This window comes from Phragmites australis, chromosome 5 (genome assembly GCF_958298935.1).
Source record: "Phragmites australis chromosome 5, lpPhrAust1.1, whole genome shotgun sequence".
NCBI lineage: Eukaryota > Viridiplantae > Streptophyta > Magnoliopsida > Poales > Poaceae > Phragmites > Phragmites australis.
This window is the reverse complement of record NC_084925.1, coordinates 42,065,341-42,088,412: the sequence shown is the minus strand read 5'-3', so window position 1 is coordinate 42,088,412 and position 23,072 is coordinate 42,065,341. Positions and strand designations below refer to the sequence as shown.

General features: G+C 43.7%; 2 protein-coding genes and 1 pseudogene across 5 annotated transcripts; 2 read left to right on the top strand and 1 right to left on the bottom strand.

The window, feature by feature from the left end:
* Window positions 1-895: 895 nt before the first annotated feature.
* On the top strand, window positions 896-4,164 carry LOC133919769 (rac-like GTP-binding protein 3). 2 transcript variants are annotated; one of them, XM_062364270.1, is made up of 8 exons: window positions 904-1,232; window positions 1,502-1,589; window positions 1,735-1,844; window positions 1,959-2,022; window positions 2,616-2,680; window positions 2,764-2,829; window positions 2,959-3,062; window positions 3,723-4,164. In XM_062364270.1, the coding sequence occupies exons 1-8, from the start codon at window positions 1,128-1,130 to the stop codon at window positions 3,763-3,765; spliced, it is 645 nt and encodes a 214-aa protein (XP_062220254.1). In that variant the 5' UTR covers window positions 904-1,127; the 3' UTR covers window positions 3,766-4,164. The 2 variants fall into 2 exon arrangements, with proteins under 2 accessions (XP_062220253.1, XP_062220254.1); XM_062364269.1 differs by having other exon boundaries at window positions 896-1,232; window positions 1,735-2,022.
* A 5,137-nt stretch (window positions 4,165-9,301) lies between these two features.
* LOC133918092 (protein PECTIC ARABINOGALACTAN SYNTHESIS-RELATED-like) lies at window positions 9,302-11,951 on the top strand (annotated as a pseudogene).
* A 2,005-nt stretch (window positions 11,952-13,956) lies between these two features.
* LOC133919768 (uncharacterized) lies at window positions 13,957-21,117 on the bottom strand. 3 transcript variants are annotated; one of them, XM_062364266.1, is made up of 5 exons: window positions 20,387-21,117; window positions 18,889-19,257; window positions 16,628-18,812; window positions 14,460-16,546; window positions 13,957-14,369 (listed from the first exon to the last, which is right to left on the bottom strand). In XM_062364266.1, exons 1-4 carry the CDS (start codon window positions 20,636-20,638, stop codon window positions 14,499-14,501), a joined length of 4,854 nt encoding a protein of 1,617 aa, XP_062220250.1. In that variant the 5' UTR covers window positions 20,639-21,117; the 3' UTR covers window positions 13,957-14,369; window positions 14,460-14,498. The 3 variants fall into 3 exon arrangements, with proteins under 3 accessions (XP_062220250.1, XP_062220252.1, XP_062220249.1); XM_062364268.1 differs by having other exon boundaries at window positions 14,460-18,812; window positions 18,889-19,047; window positions 19,141-19,257; XM_062364265.1 differs by having other exon boundaries at window positions 14,460-18,812.
* Between the last annotated feature and the right edge of the window lie 1,955 nt (window positions 21,118-23,072).

The following is a 23,072-nucleotide window of genomic DNA, read 5'->3' as shown; positions in this document are numbered from 1 at the left end:
TGGTCGGTTTTAGTGGACGAGCTTCTTCTTTATGTCCTTTTCCACTTTAATTTTTCTTTATGTGTTGTACAAGGGTGTGAATCTCTTTAGTTGAATCGCAAAACATAGCATTGTGAACGAAATCTACTTTCCGCGCACACGTATTTCTTTAAGAAAAGGAAAACAAAAGGTACAAGCATCACCAAACGGAGTAGAAATCCTCTACTTTTGCCTAAGAGCTTTTAGTGGATTAGTTGAACTTTTTCATGTGGAGATTAATTGAAAGTTGAAAGAGGTGACGGCAGCTGCAAAATTCTATATTAGCTCCTGTCGCCCCCAATATCCATAACGAGGTACCTGCACCCTCCATTTGGTGAAATGAGTACATATTTGTACAAATTATTCAGCACGTCGGTACTAGTTGGGCTGTTAAGACTTAAGATTGTTAAAATTTGCGCGTCTCCTTGTAAAGCCGCTGTATAAAATTCTGTAGTGCCTTAAAAAAAGTTGTTCCACTGCGCCAGTAGTACATCAGTGTCACTTTTAGCATTAGTAAGTCACAATTTTATAGCATTTGAAGACCCTTTTGGAACACAGGAACCAGGTTTATCCGTTGAAATCCTTGCGATCCATTTCATTGTTTCGAAATTCTCATACTATAAACAGATTCCTCGCAAAAATATCAAACTTTTCCCCCTTGTTCCAAATGTGAATAGAAGCCACTTCACAAGGGCTTGATGCGTAATTTACTCCAATTCTTCTGCTAGGAACCCATAGTTGGATAGTATAGCCCCATAGTTGCAATTTACTCCAATTCTTCTCCTACGGACCCATCCTAGAGAGGGAAGGAGCTGCTTGCTGCACCAATAGGAGGAGACCACGCCAAAACAAGACACCAACAAGACGGCGAGATAAAATGGAGAGAGAGAGAGAGAGAGAGAGAGAGAGAGAGAGGAGGGCGCTTCTCTAGGCAGTGAGGTGAGGACAGAGAAGCATGTGACCCTCTTCACTCTGCCAAGAAGTCACGCACCAAACGCCACCAAGAAGGCAAGGACTCGCTCCGTCCCTCCCCTGCCGTCTCCTCGCATCTTTCTCTCCCATTTCTCCCCTTCTCTAGGTTGGAGAATCGGAGAGAGTCGCGCGCGGCCATGGCGTCCAGCGCCTCCCGGTTCATCAAGTGCGTCACGGTCGGCGACGGCGCGGTGGGCAAGACCTGCATGCTCATCTGCTACACCAGCAACAAATTCCCCACTGTGAGCACTTCTTTCGCTCTCTCCCAGGTTCCGTGCCGAAGGTTTGCTGTGTTTTTTTTTCTTGTGAAGTTGGGAGCTTCATTCCAAGCCATGATTTTTCAGCATTTTTGCTGATTTTGTTTTCTTGGGGACTGTTTGATGTGCAAAAGCTCGATTTTCGCAGTTTGCTTTTAGGGTGTTTTCCTGACTCCTGTAGTGGATTAGTTTATTTGCCTCTGCGAGCAAATTCCGATTATTTGTCGCTGATTCATCAAATTTGTGATGCGCAGGACTACATACCTACGGTGTTCGACAATTTCAGCGCAAACGTAGTCGTCGATGGCACCACAGTGAATTTGGGCCTTTGGGATACTGCAGGTAATTTAAGTTCTTTGTTTGATTGATGTACTTGTGAGTTCTACGGGTTTTTTTTTTTCTACTCAGTTGCTAAGTGCATCTTAAAAGTTTGCTTTTTGAGGATTCTTTGGGTAACTTAAAGTTCACATGATCACATTCTTTGCAGGGCAGGAAGATTACAACCGACTGAGGCCTCTAAGCTACCGTGGTGCTGATGTCTTCGTGCTTGCATTCTCACTTGTGAGCCGAGCTAGCTATGAGAATATCATGAAGAAGGTACTAAAATGCACTATCTTGGTTTTTACTTTCTTAACACATGTTATTACAGTTCAAATTTGTTTGGAATTTCCTAGAGATTTCAATGTTTGTTTTTTGCACTTTCCTCTTCAGTGGATACCGGAGCTTCAGCATTATGCACCTGGGGTGCCAATTGTGTTGGTAGGCACAAAATTGGGTGAGTTGTGTTGACAACAAGAGCATATTGATTTCACTTACTGCGTATAGCTGGGTGGGCTTGTTTTATTGTAGTCTGATTAGGTATTCTATCCCGTTAAGTTGTTAGCATCTCTTCCTTTCCGCAGTCTGCACTGTTGGAATTAATTTTGGTTTTGGCTCCACTGATAGTAGTCCTTGTAATTTTGAAATGAAAAGAGATATTATCATTTCACAGTCGGTGACCAGAAGGTCAACAAGGAACTAACTGCAAATTTATCTTCCTAGTGCAACTTTGTAAATGTGGAAAGCTTTAAGCTATTTTTGGAAGTGCACGAAATGTTGTGTTTATATGTAATAATTAGAAACTTTGGTACCATTGAATATGAACCTTTAACATAGCGGAGTAGAATACCCTAATACTTTAGTCTGTGAATTAGCTGCTTTTCACAATTTTTATTCCCGCCAATGATCATCCGTTTACTGCTGGGATGAGGAACCCTAATACATCTATCAAGGACACCTGGTTTAATATCATCTTACCTTAATCTTACAGAAACATTCATTTGTTAGAGAGTGGATTTAAATATTTGCAAATCATGATGTTACTTACAGATCTTCGTGAAGACAAGCACTACATGTTGGACCATCCTGGTTTGATACCTGTTACCACAGCACAAGTACATACTAATGTCTGTTAAATATCTATGAATGAATTCTGGCTTCTGAAAAATCTGTTGACCTTGCTATTTCCACCTTGCAGGGGGAGGAACTTCACAGACAAATTGGTGCTATGTATTACATTGAGTGCAGCTCAAAGACACAGCAGGTAAAGTTGCTGTAAGGGAATTGTGTGCCCTTGCTCTAGAGTTTTGCTTTTCTTGTAGTGTTAAATTTTGCAACTTGTTATTGCATCCTGAACGATTATCTTACTTTAGAATATTTCACTGACATGCAGAATGTCAAAGCTGTGTTTGATGCTGCCATCAAGGTTGTAATCCAGCCTCCAACTAAACTCAGAGAAAAGAAGAAAAAGAAATCACAACGAGGATGTTCAATGCTGTAAGTAAATATGATTTCATTACTATTCCTTTTTTATGGAAACAGTAGGCCCTACTGAAATAAACTTCATTGCTATTCTTATTTTTAACATACCAGGTTATAAAGTTTTTTCTTATTGCTCCTAGAATTCTTGACATGGTTGCAAGATCCTTTACCTTAGCAACTGGACGGAATCATGAAACTAGGCTTGAACAGTCATTTGTTTACTTAGCAGACCTATATTACATGTTTTAGATACATTCCTTAGTGCAACAGCCTACCTGAGCCTATGCTGCTTTTCATCTCTATTATTTTTGTGAAAAAGACTCATGTAATTCCATTATCAGTAATGGAATCCGGGGATGTTAAATAAGTTTATGTGATTATATTAAGGATCAGTGGACATCAGCTTTCCCCATTAAATATGGATACACAAGTACTCTTGATCTAATGTGACTGCAGCAGCATACTAGGACTAGTACTGAATTTAATTTGAGTACACCATTTAGTGTTTTAGAGATAGGCACCACTATAGTCTTGCTATGTTTGATGTCGCTTTAAGGAATCTGGTGGTTACCTAAGTTTATTTGCTCTAAAATGTACATGTGAAAGAATATGCTACATTCGTAGTTGCTGTGGTTTGCTACATTTTAACACTAATTTCTTGTGCTACAACTGCAGGAACATCTTCTGTGGAAGAAAAATGCTGTGCTTCAAATCCTGAATGATTGAAGAGGTCTTGCATGAACCAATGTCGTGCGTGTGACCACAAGTTTGAGAAGCTTGAAGTCTGAATGTGCTTGTTGCACATGTGTATATTTGCATCTTTTGGTTATTAATCACTATGGGTAGATGATTGAAACTAGTCTGCTTATGCGTTGCGCACTACTAGTGTGGTTAGCTCTCGGAGTTGGGCAGTTGGACAGAGGCCAATGAGACAAGGAGATTTTTTTTCTTTCATAGCAATGGCACAGCTTTTGTGACTCTGATCTCATCGTATTGTCTGTTAGTTTATCCCAATGGTAGAATCAATCCATAGCAAACTGTGTTGAATGAGCTTTTACTTGTCTTGAGCATATAATGTTCCATTCTTAGTGAAAGATTGCACTGAGATTTTAAAGCTGATTGTTCTTCACGTGTTTTATTGTACTAACTTTGTTCTCTTTTACTCTAAATTGATACGGTCTCTAACAAATATGTTTAATTATTATTTTTTATAACTAACTTTTAGTAAAAGTTGATAAAAATTAGATAATATTAAAATATTTTTATGATAAATTCACTACTATTATTTTCATGTGTTAGTCTTAATAGTTTTGTGTATATTAGTGGTCAAAAATTTAAAATTTAACTGTACATATTTTAGAATGACATCTATTTGAAAATAAAGGTAGAGTCTAGGTAGAAATCAGGCCTCAGCCACCTTTTTTTTACATTAGCTGCATTTTTTTAATATAATAAGAAGTTCCCATGTTAATTTGTTTCATAAAAAAAAGGAAAGCATTAAGTATTCGGGTTAATTCGGGTGAGGCTTGATGATCCTCATTCACTGAGTACGAGGGCAAAGCACATGGCTTTCCCGCAGTTGCAAGAACTTGTGGTGAGTATGTTTTATTAGGCTGTATATACTGATCAGTTTATCAAAAGCTAACATTTCTCTTTCCCGTGAGGTTTTCTTAGATCCCAGATGTAAAAATAGATATCGGCTATAATTTTTTATTTAATTATGTTTACCAGATACCAACTCAAAAATCTCTAGCTCTAATAACCTGATGGCGAGCCGAATGTGACCAATGAATCCGATCATGCCGGTGAAGATCTTTTGTTTTTTTCGTTGGGTACCGGCTGCCATTAATTTACATAATAAGGTGATGGCATCCTGTTATCGATGTAGAGGGATAAGAGAGCGAGGATAGGAATTCCAGAGCCGCAGTGACGAACTGCGCTCGAGGTCTTCATTCTTCGTCATTAGGCTCTATTTGTAACACCTCCAGATTTAAGATTTATGGAGTTAGTCAATTCTAGCTCTTAAAAAATCTTGATCTAAAGATGTAGGTGGATTAAGCGTATTTAGTTGAGCTATCTAATTTTTATTTTAAATTAAAAATATAAATTTAAACTACTTTATTTTACCATATAAATTTCAGTTCTAATATGTATCTCGGAGCTAAAGCTATGCTAAATATGCCTTTAATCGTGTTCATTTTCTTACAAGCAACAAGACATGGGACTTATGGTTCTCAAGTTAGATCTTCTGGATTTTAATTACCGGTTTCCATCCAAGGCTAACATATTTTCGTTTAGATTGATTCGTTTTTTATAACTGGTAATACCGTGTTTGTTTTTGTTTTTGTTTTTAGCTTTTCTATTTTTGTTTTCGCCTGGTTGAGAAGTATGAAAGTGAAAATAGTTTGGGATTTTTCTGACCGTTTCCATCCGCTTTTATCACCCTCGAGGCAGTGCCGTGACCGAGACATACAAAGACAGCCACCACGAAGCAATGCTTCTGTCATCAGTTTATGCTACAACTGAGGACATGAGCCATCAGTGCGCCGATGAGGCGATGATTGAGAGTCTCCGTGATATGGCCCAGCCCAGGGATCTCCATAGCGCGTAGGGCGAGGCATTCGCAAGGCATGTGATGGGAAACCTTCATGCTGAACGCGTCGATCGACCCGGGGGTAAGGGTGCCCGTGCGCGCAGTCGTTCCGCTCCGCACCGGGGCAGTGCAGGCACCCACCAGCCCAACGGATCTTTCTGCAATTCTGCTTGCTCGTCTCGTTGCTTCCGTACATTGAACCGCATGTTCGGCATTTCGGTACTGGCCCAAGGCACCGAACACGTGCAGCCCAGTAGGACCTGGGCTAAGCATCCAAGGGCAATTGCTGCTTCAGGTTTCCTCTCACAGGCCACAGCAGACCTCAGGTGCGTGTTCATCGCTGTTTGAGGATTTGCAGGCTTGCAGCATTCAGTGCCAGCCTTGCTAAGCCGCTAATGCTCTGTCCGTCGAGTTTTTGTGACGGTGTGACACTTGGTCCACCAAATCGGCCGAGACGAACTATTGTCCGCGAACCTCTAGCTGCTTGATCCGGCCGGCCATTTCACACGCTTAACTGGATGTAAAGCCGCTTGAATCGCATGTCAAGCCATCAAGGGATTGGCGCAAGTTGTGACGCAGACTTGCGCGGGCCGACAAACCAACGGGCCCTTTGTCCAAAAAATTCCAATCGAGCTGCCGTGTGCCGCCTCAGCTGCCGCGTGAGCGCGACCCACGCTACCATCGTGACGAGCCGAATCAGCGCCACGTCGCTAACCTGCCGATCGGTCGCGCAGCGTTTCGCATGCACCCGTCCGGCCCGCCCCTTTGTCCTGTCACCGGACGCGCACGTCTTCGCCGGTTTCTTTCCTCACATCCAACGCAGGGATCCGCAGCGAAATCCCCGCCGAAATCGCGGCCACGGCGGCGGGACGCCTTCCTCCGTCAGGACGGTGTCGCTGTACGTGCACCACAGCTTCTTCTCACCGTTCTTGCGCGGGTTTCGGCTCGTGGGCTGGCCAAGAACCTGATCACCCCGACCATCCTCTAGCCCGCTCCGGGCCTCCGGCGCTTCATGCCGCCGAATCACCCTGGAAGCGGAAACGCCCCTTGGATTTACGCAGCGGTTCGCTTCAGAAATGTCAAAAAACGCACGCAAGTAAAGCTATACTAATACAGTAATACTGGATTTGTAGCAACGGACGAAGGCCTATAATACACGGGCCTAAATGCAAAAATCTTGGATCGGCCTAGCCGAATTGCTTGGCCCAGTATCAGCTGTGATAAGAAAAATAATCCCTGACACCTAATCTCTCTCACACACACACACACACAAAATAATCCCTGACACCTAATCTCACACACACACACACACACACACACATATATATATATATATATGAGATTTGAATTTAATTTATAGTGTAACATGTGGTACAAATTATCATAAAATTTATGATGAAACAATAAAAAATTATCATATATCACGATATAAATTAAATTCAGATTCTAAATACATAAAATCAGATCTTGTAGCATTAAGTAACCGAAAACCACCACTCAGGGCACAGCGCAATTACCACTTTGGCCCCCGGGTGCTCAGTTCGCTGCATGCGATGCCCGCAGCACATCTCCATCTACGGCCGCAGACTGCAATCTGCACAGTACTACAACCAGCAGCAGATACCTTCCCCCTTGTAAGAAAAGAAGGGGACCGCCATGTGCCGAAGGGCCCCCTGATCCTAGGAAGGCGACCTCTTCTTTTCAGAGTTTTCCCTCGCCTCCTTTTCATTCTGTTCTTTATGCAACTTAACGCGGAAGGGGGGCAACATTATTCCCCCACTACGGCAGATCTCCCAGCATGTGGCCGGCCATCACACTGGATCTTGCTCGATTGGTTGCATGTGTGGGTGCTGTCCAGTTGTCTTCTGAGCTCCATGATCTTCTGCGAAATGTGGGTTCTGCCTCGGCGTTTGGTGGCGGCTGTGGCTATCCTTGTCTCCACCTACCTTCTGATGTGAAAGTTCCACATGAGTTCGGAGTGGTTAGTTCCACTGACTTGTGATTTTGAAATTGTCACTGGATTTTCTGATTGATGGATGAATAATACTCCACTGCTCAGTAGCTTTCACTACTCAGTTAGTTCGTCAGGGAATCAAAAGGTTGTAGAAAGAAAACAGTAGCATACCACAAGCAAGAAATGAGAACATGCTACAAGGATATGCAATATTCAACCGACGTGAGGAGGAGAATCTGTAGAAAACATAGTCTGCAAAAAAGAACAACTATTTCAAATTCTGCATTTGTAAGTTTTCATTTCGAATTGTATAGGTTATGGCCACGTTAGCATAGCTTATCATCTCACAGCACTACGTATCAGCAATGCAAGTGAGATTTCCCTCACAAACCATACCTTACCAACAAAACAAATCCATCCTTTTAAGAGATGTAGGAGTGCAAATTAATTAATTTAAAGATAACTACCGATTATCTTTAGTTCAATCAATTACACTAATTTTTTAAAATTTTACTTAATTTGAGAAAAGTAGTGTTTTGAATTAAAAAGTATCAATAAATACGTTTAGATTCACTGATTTACACCTCCAAGTACATGGTTGAGTGTTCAACTCCTCCCACCACAATACTTCACATTAAGCCTACAGGAACAAGAAGACATAGAGCGCAGTTTCATCCGTGCATATTGAAGTACTACATAAACTACTTGCTTATCAGCTACAAGCCTTCCATTCGTAGTTTGATAGTAGAGAGTAGAGAAACACTTTGAATACTCTCGTTCTATTTAGATTGACAGAACTTAAATAGTTTGGCTGTTAAAAAAAAATTTAACAGTTTAGTTTCTACTCATCTCTCCTACTTAAAAAAAAATCGTAAGGCGTGTTCCATTCGCATGCCAGATTCCTCTGCCCATCTGCTCGCCCGCACTATCGTATGTTCCCTCGATCTGATGCGTGTGCACTTCATCCGCATGCCCGTGCCCTCCTGCCCTCGCCCAACGCCACTGCCGCCGCAACCGTGCCCTCCTGCCCTCGCTGTCACGCTGCCTCGTACCCCTCCTTCGCCCCCTCTCTCCTTCTGTCCCACGGCGCGCATCGGGGGCAGCCAGATCTAACGTCCCTCGAGCTTGGGGAGGCCAGATCCGCCGGCTAGATGAGTGGAAGAGGAGTGACGGCTGCACGAGCGGAGGCGGAGGAGTGACGGCTGGACGAGCGGCACATGCACGAGGCAGTGGGCTTCTTCCTCCTCCAACAAGCGCCTCCACTGCGTTCGCGAGAGCTCACGCTGGCCTCCCTCCCGGGACCAGGCAGTTGGAGTCCGAAGGCCTACCTCCCACATTCGATATGCTGTCGGTGGATGACTCTCATTCCTGCGTACCCCACCCCTCACAGCCGCTGTCGCTACCCATGGTGGAGTTACGACACTCGACGGTGGCGCACACGTCCAACTCCCCCACGAAGCGCGACTCCGACGCCTCCACCATGTCGTCCCCTTTCCTTGCCTCTCCCTCCGCTCGCAGTAGCCGTGGCAACGACGACGACGACGACTGCAATGACGCACGCTACTCATTTTGATACTCGTGCAGTCGTGCCTGTGTTGGATGGTCTAAGGAATTCTTGCTTTGGGTGTAGACGAAGGAACCCCTCGCTATGGGAGAATCCACGTGCTGCCACTACCTCCTTGAAACCTTACGTAGAGCGCCATAGCGATGAGCCATCAGGCAAGTCCACCATTCACGGCGCTTGAAGACAGCAATGCACCATATATTGTATCATTTTTTCATATGTCACCCAATTAATGTCAAGTCAGTAACCTACTAAAGATTGATTGTTTTTATAAAAAGACTGTTGTTTAATACATATTAGGGTCTTTCCTAAGTAGGTCATGTTGATTTCTTGAGCTGTGTTTATTAGCTTTTTAAGATGGCATAGAGTTTCAACTACTCCTCTCAAAAGAAAAGAAAAAAAGAAAGAAGTTTCAGTTACATCAAAGACCCATGAGTTAATTTCCCATATTTGGTGTTTTGGCTTCTGCAGATATGTGATGCTGTTGCTATTGCTAAGATAATGAGCACAACACTTATTTTACCAGTTCTGAAGCAGGACCAAATATGGAAAGACTAGTTGTAAGTGTCGTTTCCTGTTTTGATTTCTTCTACGTTTATTTTCTTGTTGTTATTTACTGGATGGTTCTATAAAATTTGGCTCACTAAAACTCTAATTTTCTATAGACTCACTGAAACTCTAATTTTCTATAAATTTTTGGTCTCTTCATGGCTCTCCCTACGTGTATAAGGCTCCCCCTCTTATTTTCTCTCTTTTTGTACTGTTCTTGTGTTTTTTAGCCCTTACATGCATTATGTTTTGCTTTATGCCACATTGCCTTCATTGTGAGAACATTTATACACTCTGCAAAAAAAATTGAAGATATCTTTGATGTTGATCATTTTATAAACTATTTGCAGGATGATGTGTGCATTGTGCAAGATATCCCTAACTGGTTCATAGAGAAAGATGAGCTTTTTACCAGCATAAAGTAGGTGCTACATTCTAACTTACTCATTGTCATAACTACCTCAAACTTTTATAAATTGATGTTACAATATGCAAACACTATTGACAATGAACTTTATATTACTAATTTACTATTGGACTACTTTCTGTCATCAGGAGTACTTATTTATGATTTTGGTTATATCATCTCGATAGGTGTGGGAAAATTTAAGCCTATGTTGATGTTCTTATAGTGTCAGTCTCAATTGCCCGTGCATTCTTAGCTAATTGTTTTGGAAGTTCTTTTATTTGATTTTAAAGATTTGAGATAGCCTTTCCTTAGATGGTAATGTATTTCTTTCTCAAAATAAGATAAGTATGAAATGTGACATGCTCACATTAATTGTTCGATTGGATGGATAGTGTTTAAAATTATCATACAAACTGTGTTTTCATGTCTAACTAGATGGAGTGAATTGTACATGATCAGTTAAACGGATCTTCAAACAATGTGCTGTTACATGGATTGACCAAAATATAGATAAACACAAATATTTGTTAGTTTCCTTCTTGCGAAGTGAAAATGGAGACTCATATATTGTTGGTATTGTTTTCGTTTTTGTTTCTCGTTAGTGTTTCCTTCTTGCAAAGTGAAAATAAAGAACATCACAAAGTACACATCTACCCAATTTTATATTAATAATGTACTTCCAAGGATCAAAGAGAAAAGAATAATGTCTATTAAGCCATTTGTCGACAGGTTGGGGTAAGTGACTTTTGGCAACTATTTTGGGCAATTTTCTGTTCATTTAATTTTGTAATTCAGAATATCCTATCAGCTTCTATGATGTTATAAAGGGAGTTGTATAATCTATTATATCTTCTCCATAGAAATTAAACAAGCTAAACCTAATGTAAAGCTTCAATTTCAGGTATGATAATGTTCCAATGGAGTTTAATTGGCTCAGATGCAGAGTTAACTATCACGTGTTAATGAAGATATTGAAGAAATGTCTGATAAGCTTGCAACTAGGATGAGGAACCGAACTGGCAGCGTAAATTCATACATGAAAGCTAATCTTTTATTCGACTTAGCTGAAGTTGACACTTGACAGTCATAAGTTCATTTAATAATCAAATATTGTCACTTCCTTTTTAAGTACTCTTCATTAAAGATTTGAGAAATGAATGTTGGGCCTTTCCTTTTGTGATTTTACTGGCACACACGAGGAGAAGGCGATGATGGCCACTTATAGGCAGAAAGAATGGCCAAGGCGCTACAAGGTCTTGCCAATCTTGAAAAAACTATTGCGTTTGAGTTAAAAAGAAGATATGAAGCATGCACATTATACCATTATAACAATTTTTTTTTGTTTGCAACTTCGCATGCAGAATGGATCCACACTATACCATTCTAACAAATATATTTTCTTTTATGTTTGCAACTTCACAAGCAGAATGGATCTCATCTATGGCCATTGGCACTGCAGAAGATAAAGGAAGGGTGCTGCCCTCTTGAGCCGGGGTGAGATAGTTGTGATCCTTCAAATACTGGGATACACAAGTGGAACACATATATATGTTACGTCAAAGCAAGTGTATGGTGGCAAAAATTGGATGGCTCCCCTCAGGAACATGTTCCCCAACTTGGTAAGGACAAATCCAGAGCTCAACCCTCCTCTTCTCAGTTCCTTGGCAGCAAGACAGATTCAGATGTGAAAAAAAAAAACACCTCTTCTACATAACTTGGCAAGGCATATCATTACGAGTTTTTTTCTCTAGAAGATCATATCATTACGAGATGTATGTCTCTCGCATGACATTTTTGTTTGGTGCTGATCATTTCATACTGTGTTGCAGAGATAAAGGCAGCCACGTATGATAGAACATACCCGTATGTTTCATCTAAAGAAACCTTGAAGAATCCTTAGAATGCAAGTTAGCAAGATAACTCTAGAAGGCATTTAGTTCTAAATCTCCAAGTTGGGTTGTGGATCAATAAATATTTTCTTGCAAGCTGTGAAAATCTCTATGCATATTATACAAGTGTGAAAATTCGAGTGACCTAAAAGACACATATATGAATTCAGTGTTGTTCTTTGTGATGAATTGATCGGTTTCCAGTTCTTTACTGTGTCATTATTTTTTTATTAATTATTGTCAGTTCAATCCTCCTATGTGAGTTTCCTTTACGAAGAAATGGAAAAGAAATGACATAGACAATGAACACGAAAGTGTTCACAACGCATAACCAAAAGGGTGTCCGTGACTGCATTATAAACCAAGAAATTTGTTGGGATAGATATAACGAAAATGCTCGTTTGTGCTTTATAAAACATGAATGTTGTGCGGTGAAAGATAGACTTCTTACAACTCGTCATGTGGCGCTCGGTAATTATAATACCTTGTGCAAAATTTTAGCTCCGGTTGTAACGCACAAGTTTTAACTATATTGGTATGTAAATATTCGTTACCATCTAATTTAAGTATGTTGTTTTCCATAATATTATCGTATCTCGTGCAAACTTTGTGTTTTTTTTAATACACGGGGCAATAAGCTAGTGAAAAAAATAGTTTCGGTGTTCGTTAGCAGGTCCAATAATTGCAGGCAACTCTCAGACCTTGTTACATCAACAAAGTCATATTAATGTGAGAAAGCAAGCAGCCGTGGAACGAGTGATCGAATCCAATTATCCAAGTCTCACAAGACAGGCGGCAGCTGAGGAAACTAGGAAAGGGACGGAGGTGAAAGCGAGGGGATTCATCGCGCGTGACGGGACAAGGACACGGGTCCGCGCCGAAGGCCAAACCACCGGAGCGCGACCGATGATGGGGAATAAATACCGGCCGGCCGGCCGGGGCGCGGAAAAGGAGGAGGGGAAGCGAGCGAGCACAGAGCACAGCAGGAGGGGACGACGACCCTCGTGTCACGGGCCACCCCGGCACTGACCGCGACCCCGACCATCCCCGCCTGTCGCCTTCCGCGGCTGCTTTGCCTTGTGTCTTTTCGCTGCAACGCCCGGTCCTGCCCCGCGTGCGCGGTCGCGGTTGTTGTTACTGTACGTGATTGAAAGGGGCGACCTGTACCGTCCGCTCGCGCCCTCCTGTCGGCATCACGCCCCCGCTGCGCTGGTGTCATCTCGTGAATGCGCCGGGGCCCGCGCGGGGTGGGTCTGGTCTGGACGCGTCCGTGTGACGTGGGGACACATGCTCGGATGCGACTCCACTCTCTTTCTGTGTGGCTAGCCGTTCCTGTCCGTGGCTCTCCTTTTCTTACTAGCAGTACGCCTTTTCGTTCCGGTTCGGCTCGTTGTTCTCCTGGCCCGGTCCCTTGAAGACAGCAGAAACATGTGCAGTCACTGCAGACTATAAATCCTGTACTTAAATATGACTGTTTGACACGCCACCACTAGCGACAACTTGGGAGCTCCGTGCACGTATATTACTGCGGCGCCAGTAGCCGAAAACCAGGAATCAGATATGCCAATTTAAAAAATGTGACGGGCATAAGAGGGCGTCGGCATCAGGGGCATCTCATGGAGTCCTGGAGGAAAACGAACTGACAACGGCGGCCTACACATTCGTGTAGCATTGAAGAACAGAATCCAGTAACGCAACTGATTGTGAAATCATCTGTACCGTAGGATCAGCCTAACAAAACAAAAATGCAACACTGAAAGCGCATAAAAATACATGGACCGTGGGATTAATGGCAAGAATCCATCCAGCAATTTTTTTAACGTTTTAATCTACTTGATTTCTTGTATATCTGCACGGCAAAGGTACATACATCAGAACCCCGCATAACAAAAGCATTCATGACACTGCAGCTAAATGCTACTAGTTGTAGCATTGTCAACTGATGCAACACTTTCGCACAAAACACGTCACATCTAAAATTTATGTAAGCTGCAGGGTGTGCTCAACAAGGTGGAAGAAACTTAAACAAAACATGTGAACCTACTTACAGCGGCTTCAGATGTCGAAGAGGCTCTGGACCATTACTATTCCATCACCAAAGTCATACCCTGCTAAGTAAACTAGAAGCATGCCTAACACCTCAGTAAATTAGAAGCATGCGTGACAGCTGACAAAGTCTAGCAAAGCAACTGCCGATGCCAAGGAAAACTGTTCAAGTAAAGCATGGAATATGATGAACATTTACAGCAATTACAACAAAGTTGTTTCCGATCACAATTCACATCACAGGGCTGGCCGCATTTCTGAGTTGTATATTCCAGCAAGGGCGCAATACACAGCCCAGGTTCCAGATGCAGTTGGACTCTGCAAAGAAAAGAACCATTCTGTAATTACACTACAAAAGGAACCACGAGTAATCGAATAGGTCTTTAGAAACGGGACGAAAATACACACAAGCTCACTGGCTGCAAAACGATCTCCTTTTAAGAGTTCTCACTGCCATGACAATTGCTTGTATTGTGATCTTTCTGCATCCCAACTGCCTTCTGGCTCCTTCCTCTTTATTCTTACACCTGGCATTTGGTAAATTCTTGCCTGATCCTCCACAAGGGCATGTGGTGGCATTATCAAAGTTTGCCTAACTGGTAAAGGCATCCGCTCATCCTTTCCTTCTACTTCGACAATTCCAGGGCCTGAATTGAGATCAAGCCCTTGTCTTCCCCATTTCCGATTACTGTCATGTCCACCACCACTGCTGCCTTCAGGAAGGTTGATTGCATATGGCCTTACATGCTGGCCAGGTAATATGCCTGCCGGTCCAACAAGTGACGGACTAATGGTAGGGAAATATGAAACTCCTGCAGGTGCAGAATTCACAAAAGATGTCGATCCGATCGAAAACCCCGGTGCTTGCAGGTGAACATTGGGGGTGAAGGGGAACCCAGCATATTGATATGCAGGAGGGTGAAACACCATGGTTGGTGATGTTGAAATAACTGGCGTTCTGGAGGAATCGCTTCCAAATTGGCCAGTGTCTGCTGCAGATGCAATAATCCTCTGGGTTCCAGGTGCTGCCTCCATTGGGTAAGACTGTTCTCTAGCAGGCAAAAAAGATTTTATAGCCACAGGAGCTCCATGGGCTCCAGAAGCAAACCATGGTGACATGTTACTCATTTCAGCATTATTCATTCTAATGCCAGCAACTTGGGGTAGGAACGGTATACTGCTTGAATTTTTAGATGCTAGGTTCCTTGGTGCAGGTTCGGTGCCAGCTTCGTCCAGGCTTGGTCCATTATTGAGATCAAAATCCCTCGAGCTATTTCTATCAGTATTAGAGAAAAGTCCAGGTAACGGTCTTGCTGGAAACATAGACAAAACTTGGCCATTCTCTGCAACTTCATCAGCTCTATTCAAGTCAAGCTCAATGCCGGCACTCCGTACAGGGCCATCGCGACTTCTAGTGTTTCCAGATTCAGAACCAGTTGTCTGAGCAGAACTCTGTGGGACATCTTCCTCAAAAGCTTGGTCATCTGGAACATTTAAATCAATGTCAAGCACTGGACGAGACTGCTTCCTTGCAGCACCAGATACCGGGATGACAGATGCTGCAATGGGCATCTCCAAAATCTTCCTCGGTTCTGCAGGACGGAATGCACTTGTAGCTGCTGAGCCTTTCCACCCAGTCTCAGACTTCACTCTTAGAAGGTTCTCAGGCGGAACAAAACGGCCTTTAGCTGGAGCAGCTACTGTTATTGGAGCTGGCAGCCCACTTGAAATAGGTGATATGAATGGAGAAATACCAGGCAAGTGAATTGAAGAACATATCATAGGAGAGCTAGCTGGCTCAGACTGATACCCCTCATCTCCAGGTATCCCTTCATTTAAGTCAAAATCAAGCTTGGCTGCGGTACTTGACTTGCCTTTAGCAGCAAAAGAAGAACCCTCATCTGATGAGACAATGTCCTCTTTTCCACCCTCACCATCGCTGGATTTCTCTGAACTGTGTCTTGTATTATGTGCAGTTTCCTGAGATATGATGCTGCGAGGATTTACATGACTACTCGATTCACTAGAACTGTCTTTTGATGCTTTAATCTTCTTTATCCCATTCGCTGCACCAAGTGGTGGCTCTGCTGATACAACTGGCTTGGTAACATCAATTGAAGTGGCAGAACACTGTTCCTTCTTTTCCTCTTCTTTCAGCACTATGTTACCAAGCCCCAAGCGATCACCCTTTTTCAAATCAGCAACCTCTACTGCAACTGAAGACTTCACATCCAATTTGCCAGCAGTACTTTCACCACATCTATCAATGGCTTCTGTGTGATCAGGTACACCCACAAGCTGATTATGATTGGTTGACTTCAAACCTTGGTATTGTTTACCAGCAGACAATGAAGATTCATCGGCAGGGGGCGATTCTGACTTTTTGTTTGACAAAACCATACTGCATTGACCACCTAATGTAGTACCAACAATATCAGGACTGCTTGAACCATCTTCGATTTTTTCATGGGCAGTACATGCATTATTATGTACACCTGCAGATGAATTCACATCGGACTTAATATCAACCTTAATATCAGTTGGCTTGTTCGCGTGTGAGTTTTGATGTCCATCACCTTGTGAATCAACTGAAGACGGAAGAGAAGAACATCTGTTTGTGCGCTCCTCTACATGGTTCACAGTTTTAGCTGAAGATTCAAATGCTTTAGAATCTGTTCCAGATATAGGAGCTGACCCAGTAGCAGTCTGGTGCCGATCCTCCTTTCCCACCAAACAAGCATCATTTTTCTCTTGCTTCTCCGCAATGACTTTATCAACCTCACCTGATGTCCCCAGCTGCTGAGGTAGGTCCACGTCACTTTCTACTTTTAACTTCCCAATGTTGTCACCTTCACAGCCCTCTTCATTTGCAGATGAATTTCTTGGTGAGGCAGATGGGGAAACCAATTCAGATTTAGATATCTCTCCAGCAACACTAGCAAGAAGATTCATCGCCGTGTCATCTCCAGCTTGAAATGAAGGACCAGCCTCGGAATACTTTATTTCAATCAAAGCACTCATTGGGTTGAACGGGTTTTTTGCCCTGGTATCACTTGCGCAGACACCTTTTTCATTCACATATGCTGAGGATGCAACTCTGGATGCACATGCAGCTTTACCAGCTTCTTCAGCTATCCTGCTGCGGTCATCCTCCAATGCAGCACATGGTGATTTATCACCTTCCTCAGAACCTGCCGTTCCTTTAACATCATTGCTATGCCAAGACTCAGCATTAGCATCCAAAGCTAAATGAGGCCGAGAATGTTCAGTCTTCATTTTCACCCTACGATCATTATGTTCATGTTTATCTGCGAGAACAGGAGATGAAGCTCTACTCCCAGTAACAGATGGGTCTTCAAATGAGCCCCTGCTTGCACTTCTAGCAGGGCTACGACCTGGATTTGGAAACCGAACAATCAATCTATGACTATTGGCATGATCTGATGGTGTGCCACCTCCTTTCTCGCATGCCATTCCAGACTGTGATGATTTCTCCGGCAAAGATGAATGTTCAAGTGACCCAGATTTTCCGGCAGCAGCATCCTTATGGATTCCAGAACCAAGGCGCCCATTGTTCACCCTGCGATGGCCACGTGAAGAGCCTCCAGAAGTTTTACTAGCATTGCCAGAAGCAGCAGTTGAACTTCTCGCGTCCTCCTTCCATGAAGAACCAATTGTTTTTGCATGATCACTAGAGCATGACTGGCTATTGTTCAGTGATTGGCTAGAACTACTGCTTCTCTCCTCTTTCACAGTAGGCAACTCAGAACCACCAGTCCCACCGGTTGATCTGCAGGGTTGGTCCTTTGAGTTGGTTGCAACATTTGCTGGTTGTATATGTGGTAATTTTGAAGAACCAGATATTGCAGGACTCAACTTCACAACAGCCTCAGGAGACACCTGAGACACTGGGTTTTTCATAGGCTCGCTTGAGCCACTTCTTCTATTTCCAGTACTAGAAATATCTGGAAATCCTGCTTTCCCTGGCCAGGGTATAGCTTGGCCCGATACTGCAGCTTTCACATCATTTGACTTCATTTCAGCATCAACACGCTTCTTCCAGTTATCAACAAGACACTTAGCCTTCTTCTGAATCTCCAGATTTTTATGGCTGCGCAAATGATTGACAGATTTCCCAATGCTACAACTTTGCAAGGCGATGAGATTAATAGGTAATTTAGCTAGTGCGCGGAGTAGAGAAAAGAGAAATTCTTCAATAGGCTTATCAGTTTCTTTAGGACTACTCCCTTCACCAGACTTCCCTTTGTGAGCCTCTTGAAGCCAATCATCCAACACTGGAAGGCCCCTTAGTTGCACAAATCTGCCAAGGCAATCAGGATTTTCTGTGGCTGCAATAATATCAGCAAGCATTACCCGGCCAGCAAAATCTATCTTCCGTTCAGTTCGATCAAGTTGCATGAGATGAACTAGCTTCTCGACAGCTTCAGCATGCAGAAGCCCACCTTTTTCTGCAATCTTTGCAATTTCGGACTTCATGTTCTCCACCTTGAAGCTTCCGGGCTCGCTTTCATCAACCTTAAGGGGGCGATCACGATCGCGTTTAGCTGGATCATTTCCTTGTTCACCTCTGTCCCTCTTCTTTCCTTTAGATGGACCACAGTTTTGGGTGCCATCTGAACTCTTTTGCTGGGCAGCTGATGCACCATTGAGTCGCTTTGGTGAGGGTCCACCTGACTGCACTGCAGCATGCATTTCTAGCCTTGTTCTGTGTAGAAGCCAATCTACTTCTTCCTGTCGTTCCTGGCGATAAGTTGCACAAATTAAGAGGCGAATAAAATAGACAAGAAAAATAAAATAAGGTAAGTAGAGAACTTACATTAATGTAATCCTTATCAGTGAGCCACCACAAACACCTGTTGTCAATATCGTACACGCGGCGACATACAAATGAAGAAATTCCAGATGGCAGCTCAACACCTTTGCATAAAAAGGCAACTTTGCAAGGATGAAGCAGTGAGACGGAAGATGCCTCGTCCTGGTGAAAAGAATAGAAGATCTCGTTTGGTGCAGTGTTGAGTTGTATGCCCTTGTTGAGCTTAATGTCAGCAGGCCTATAAAGCCAACTTACACGCAACTTGGGATAACCTTCTTCCTTTTTCTCAATCCAACGTATCAATCCAACAAAAGGAGGGGCATCATTAGCCTGAAAAAGAGCACAATCGCCAACTCGAATCTCACGCCCGTCCTGATAAATCAACAAGCAATTCGTTACTTTTAAAGAACAAATAGACTAAATGTCATTGCATGAATGTTCTAAGAAGCACAACAAAGCATGACATAAAACAAAACTACAAAACATAGTAGCCTCCTTATGATAGCCAAACCACAAGAGCACGGAAAAAAGTTTGTTATTTTTCATGTTTGTGCAGCAAGTTATATCGAGCAAAACTCGTCACAATGCAATAGTGCTGTTTGTCAAATATGACTAATTAATTCAGTTTTATACAATGATCCTGAACTCAACAAACAGGTAAGTGAGCCAGATATGCAATATAACATTGAAAATTCCAACTTCAGCATAACTGGCCTTGGCTATTTTGCCATAACTTGATCAATTGGAACAAAAATGTGATCCTTAATTAAGTATGGTTTCAGTTTATCCCTTAATTTTTTAGTTCGGAGTAGAAGCTCAAGAATATCTGCCTCTTATATTCATTACGTTAGCAAAAATAAACAAGCACTCAAAGATGTAAAAACAATGGGTGCACTTTCTTCTTGAGACAAATTACAACACAGGCAAGGCATGAGTTATCCCACATGCTGTGTATGTTGTCGAACAATACCACTGCCCACTGCATCAGTGGTGAATGCTATACCCCCAATGCAATCTGCATCTTCAAAAAGCTCATTTGATGCTACTTGCCCACAGCTCACTTCCTTGAACAGTATGGTATCAGTCATCTAACCAATAGGCAATAATGTGCTGCACATAACCTTTAGCACATAAACATACAAGCACAAGGAAGGCTATGTTTATGCACACACCATGCATATGGAGCGCCAAAATTTGCCAAACTGCCCGTAGGATTCGATTTAATCATACAACGAAACTCCATTCTGCTATTTCGACGTCAACACGTTAGCACCAATTGATAGAACCAACAGGACTAATGTTTATTCGGCCCAAAACTTCCTGACATGCCTCAAACTAGCACCTCCAATCTCGCAACCAGGCCAACCAATCTAGCTACTTTAATTAGTTGGCACAACCCAACAGGAAACAGAACAATAATCTGATGACATGAGCATGCTCGATTTTGTCTAAAATTCGTCAGACTTAGCAAATTCCAAAATGATTCCACCGAAGGAGGCACCTTTACGAAGGAATCCGGCGACACCGGGCGAGGAGAATCGACACGCTCCTGCTTCTGCGCTGATGCTGGGGGAGTCGTCGGTGCAGGTGGATAAGAGGTTGTTGATGGTGGAGGAACAGAGGAGCTGGGAGGAGTAGCTGGTCCCTGTGCCGGTGGTGGAGCTGCCTCTACGCGAGTTGATGGCCACATGTGCCGAACGAGACGCCGCCTCTTGCCGCACCCCTCACCACAGCCTTCACACCGCCCATGCATAGCCTTGCATCTTCCCTGCCACCGATCCCTCCTCGCCGATTTCCGGCGCCGCGCTGCACCATCACCAGATCGCCGCCACCGACGACGCTGAATCCACCGACGGTAATCCTAGCTCCGGCAACCTGGATCCGAGGGGCCTTCCTCCATGCACCTCCGGATCGCCCGAATTCGCCGATTCGGACGAAACGCCTCTCCCGAAACCGCAGATCGGAGCTCGAATTCGGCCGAATCGAATCCAACGGCGGGGGGATTTGATTGGAAATTTGGGGATTCAGGGGTCGGGTCAGAAACTGGGGCTCGTCGTGGGGTTTGGTCTCGATCTGAGGTGGGCTGAACGAGAAGAGAAGAAAAAATTGGCGATTTGGGAAGAGAGAGAAGGGGATGCGAGGAGAGAGATGGTTATATGGAGCACGGCAGAGACGACGAGAGAGGGAAGGGGATGCGGGAGTCCTCGGGAGAGGAAAGCGGGGGCATTCCCGTCATTTCGCGCGCCGCTCCCCCTGCCCGCAGGAGAAGCCTTCGTGCGGGGCCTGCGGGCTGCCGCCGCCGCTAGCTGCGGTCGGCTCCCGCCTGGTGGGGTCACTGCGAGTGGGCCAGTGTTAACTTGTAGTGGGCAAATGGGTGGTGCCTCTAGTGATTTCTTCGCTACGCTGATGTGGGCGCCCGTGGAAGGATTGACAAGTGGTCCGAAAGGTACGCGCGTTCGGGACGTCGCTACGCGCTCCCGCTGATGTACCACTGACGTCCTGACCCACGGTGCGGTGGTCCCGCGTTAAGGAGGAGTGGTGGATGGCAGTCTGGGTGAGCGGTCGTGGTGCGCAGTTGTAAGGCACGGGCGCCGCGACGCGCCGTGGACGGCGGGGTGAGGGCCGAGGCAACGGCCACCGAGACGCCATGATACAGTTCCACTGCCGGGTGGGACCGGCTCTCAATGGTAGGCCCACCTGTTTAGCTGGTGCAGAGTACGCCGCATCTGATGTGGAGCTTGTTATTTCGCTGGGCTGGAATGGGCCTCACGGCCCGAGGGGAGGGCCGTGGTTTTGCGCGTTTATGATCAACTCGAGCGTTTCCTGGGGCCGACTGGGCTTGGGCTAAAGAGACCGCCAAAGCCTAGTCTAGAGACATCGGGCCGACAACTCTGGAGCAGTATCGGGTCGAGCTGAGCCCGCGAGCCGAAAGTGATTGACCATACAACCAGACTGTGCTGTGCATACGCCTCGGCTCCTCTCCTTTTTCAAACAAGCATTGACCGCCGGTACGTGTCATGTTGATAATAAAATTTGTTATTTATAGTGGTTATTATAGTAATGACTGGTTTAATAAACAATTAAATGAATAGTACTGTGACTAAATAAACAGTACACAAGTACACAACCATATAAACAGTAACATAATCGAATTACCAATATCACGACCGAATAAACAGTACTCGCGACGCCTGAACCAGCATAAATCCCATGTTTCATTTTTACTCCCGGACATGAAACCCGTAAAATGGCCAAACTTCCCCACTCATGCTCATGATTTTGTGACGTGTTCCGCTCCAAGTCCTAGTCACATGAACACTCCTACATATGTTTGTTTAAACAATATGCTATATATGTATATTAGTGTTTAAAGTTTTGTGTATATTAGTGTTTAAAATTTTGTGTACATTAGTGTTTAAAGTTTCTAAATTTTAATTAGTACTCTATTATCCTCACTCGGAGTAGTAACTACGAAAAGAAGGGGGAGCTACTGTGAAAATTCATTCAGCAGACTATTATTTTTGCCGGGACACTGATAGTTCTTCTTTGCTCTGTCAAAATTTTACTGGCAGGAAAATCTTTGAACTCCCGATTACAAAATGTAGGTACAGGCCATCTGTTTTAGCGTTCTATCTGATTGGTAATGTGACTGTTTGCATGCATATCGGGGTTATGTTTTTTTTTTTGTGCAGAGAGAACTGTCAGTGTCACTCCATTGGCTTTGAACTCCGCACGGTGGCTAAGATCTTGTGTCCAAATAAGATATAGTTCATTCTTAAGCTGGATGTTGTTGTGATCAAGGTTGATTAGTGACGTTATATGCTGGATTTGCTTTACTATGTGAGATCTCACTAATTTTCCTTCGATACTGCTGCAAAAATCATCGAAATTATGCTATCAAGGGATGTTGGGTATATAATAATATATATAATACATCACATACATTTCGCCTCATACAGTCTCTGAACTTGCGCCTATAATTAATTGTTGATGCATGTGACAGCCGGCCTGCTAACATTTCTCTTGCTCTCTCCAAACAGACGCATCCTGTATAAAAGACGTTCGTAACTCGAATCACCGCCTTTTTTTAGGAAGTCGCAAAAGCTTTATTCAACCAAAGCAGGGCTAGATTCGTGGGTAATCACGTCCAACAGGAAGTCAGTAACGCAATTCACCCAGGTACGTGA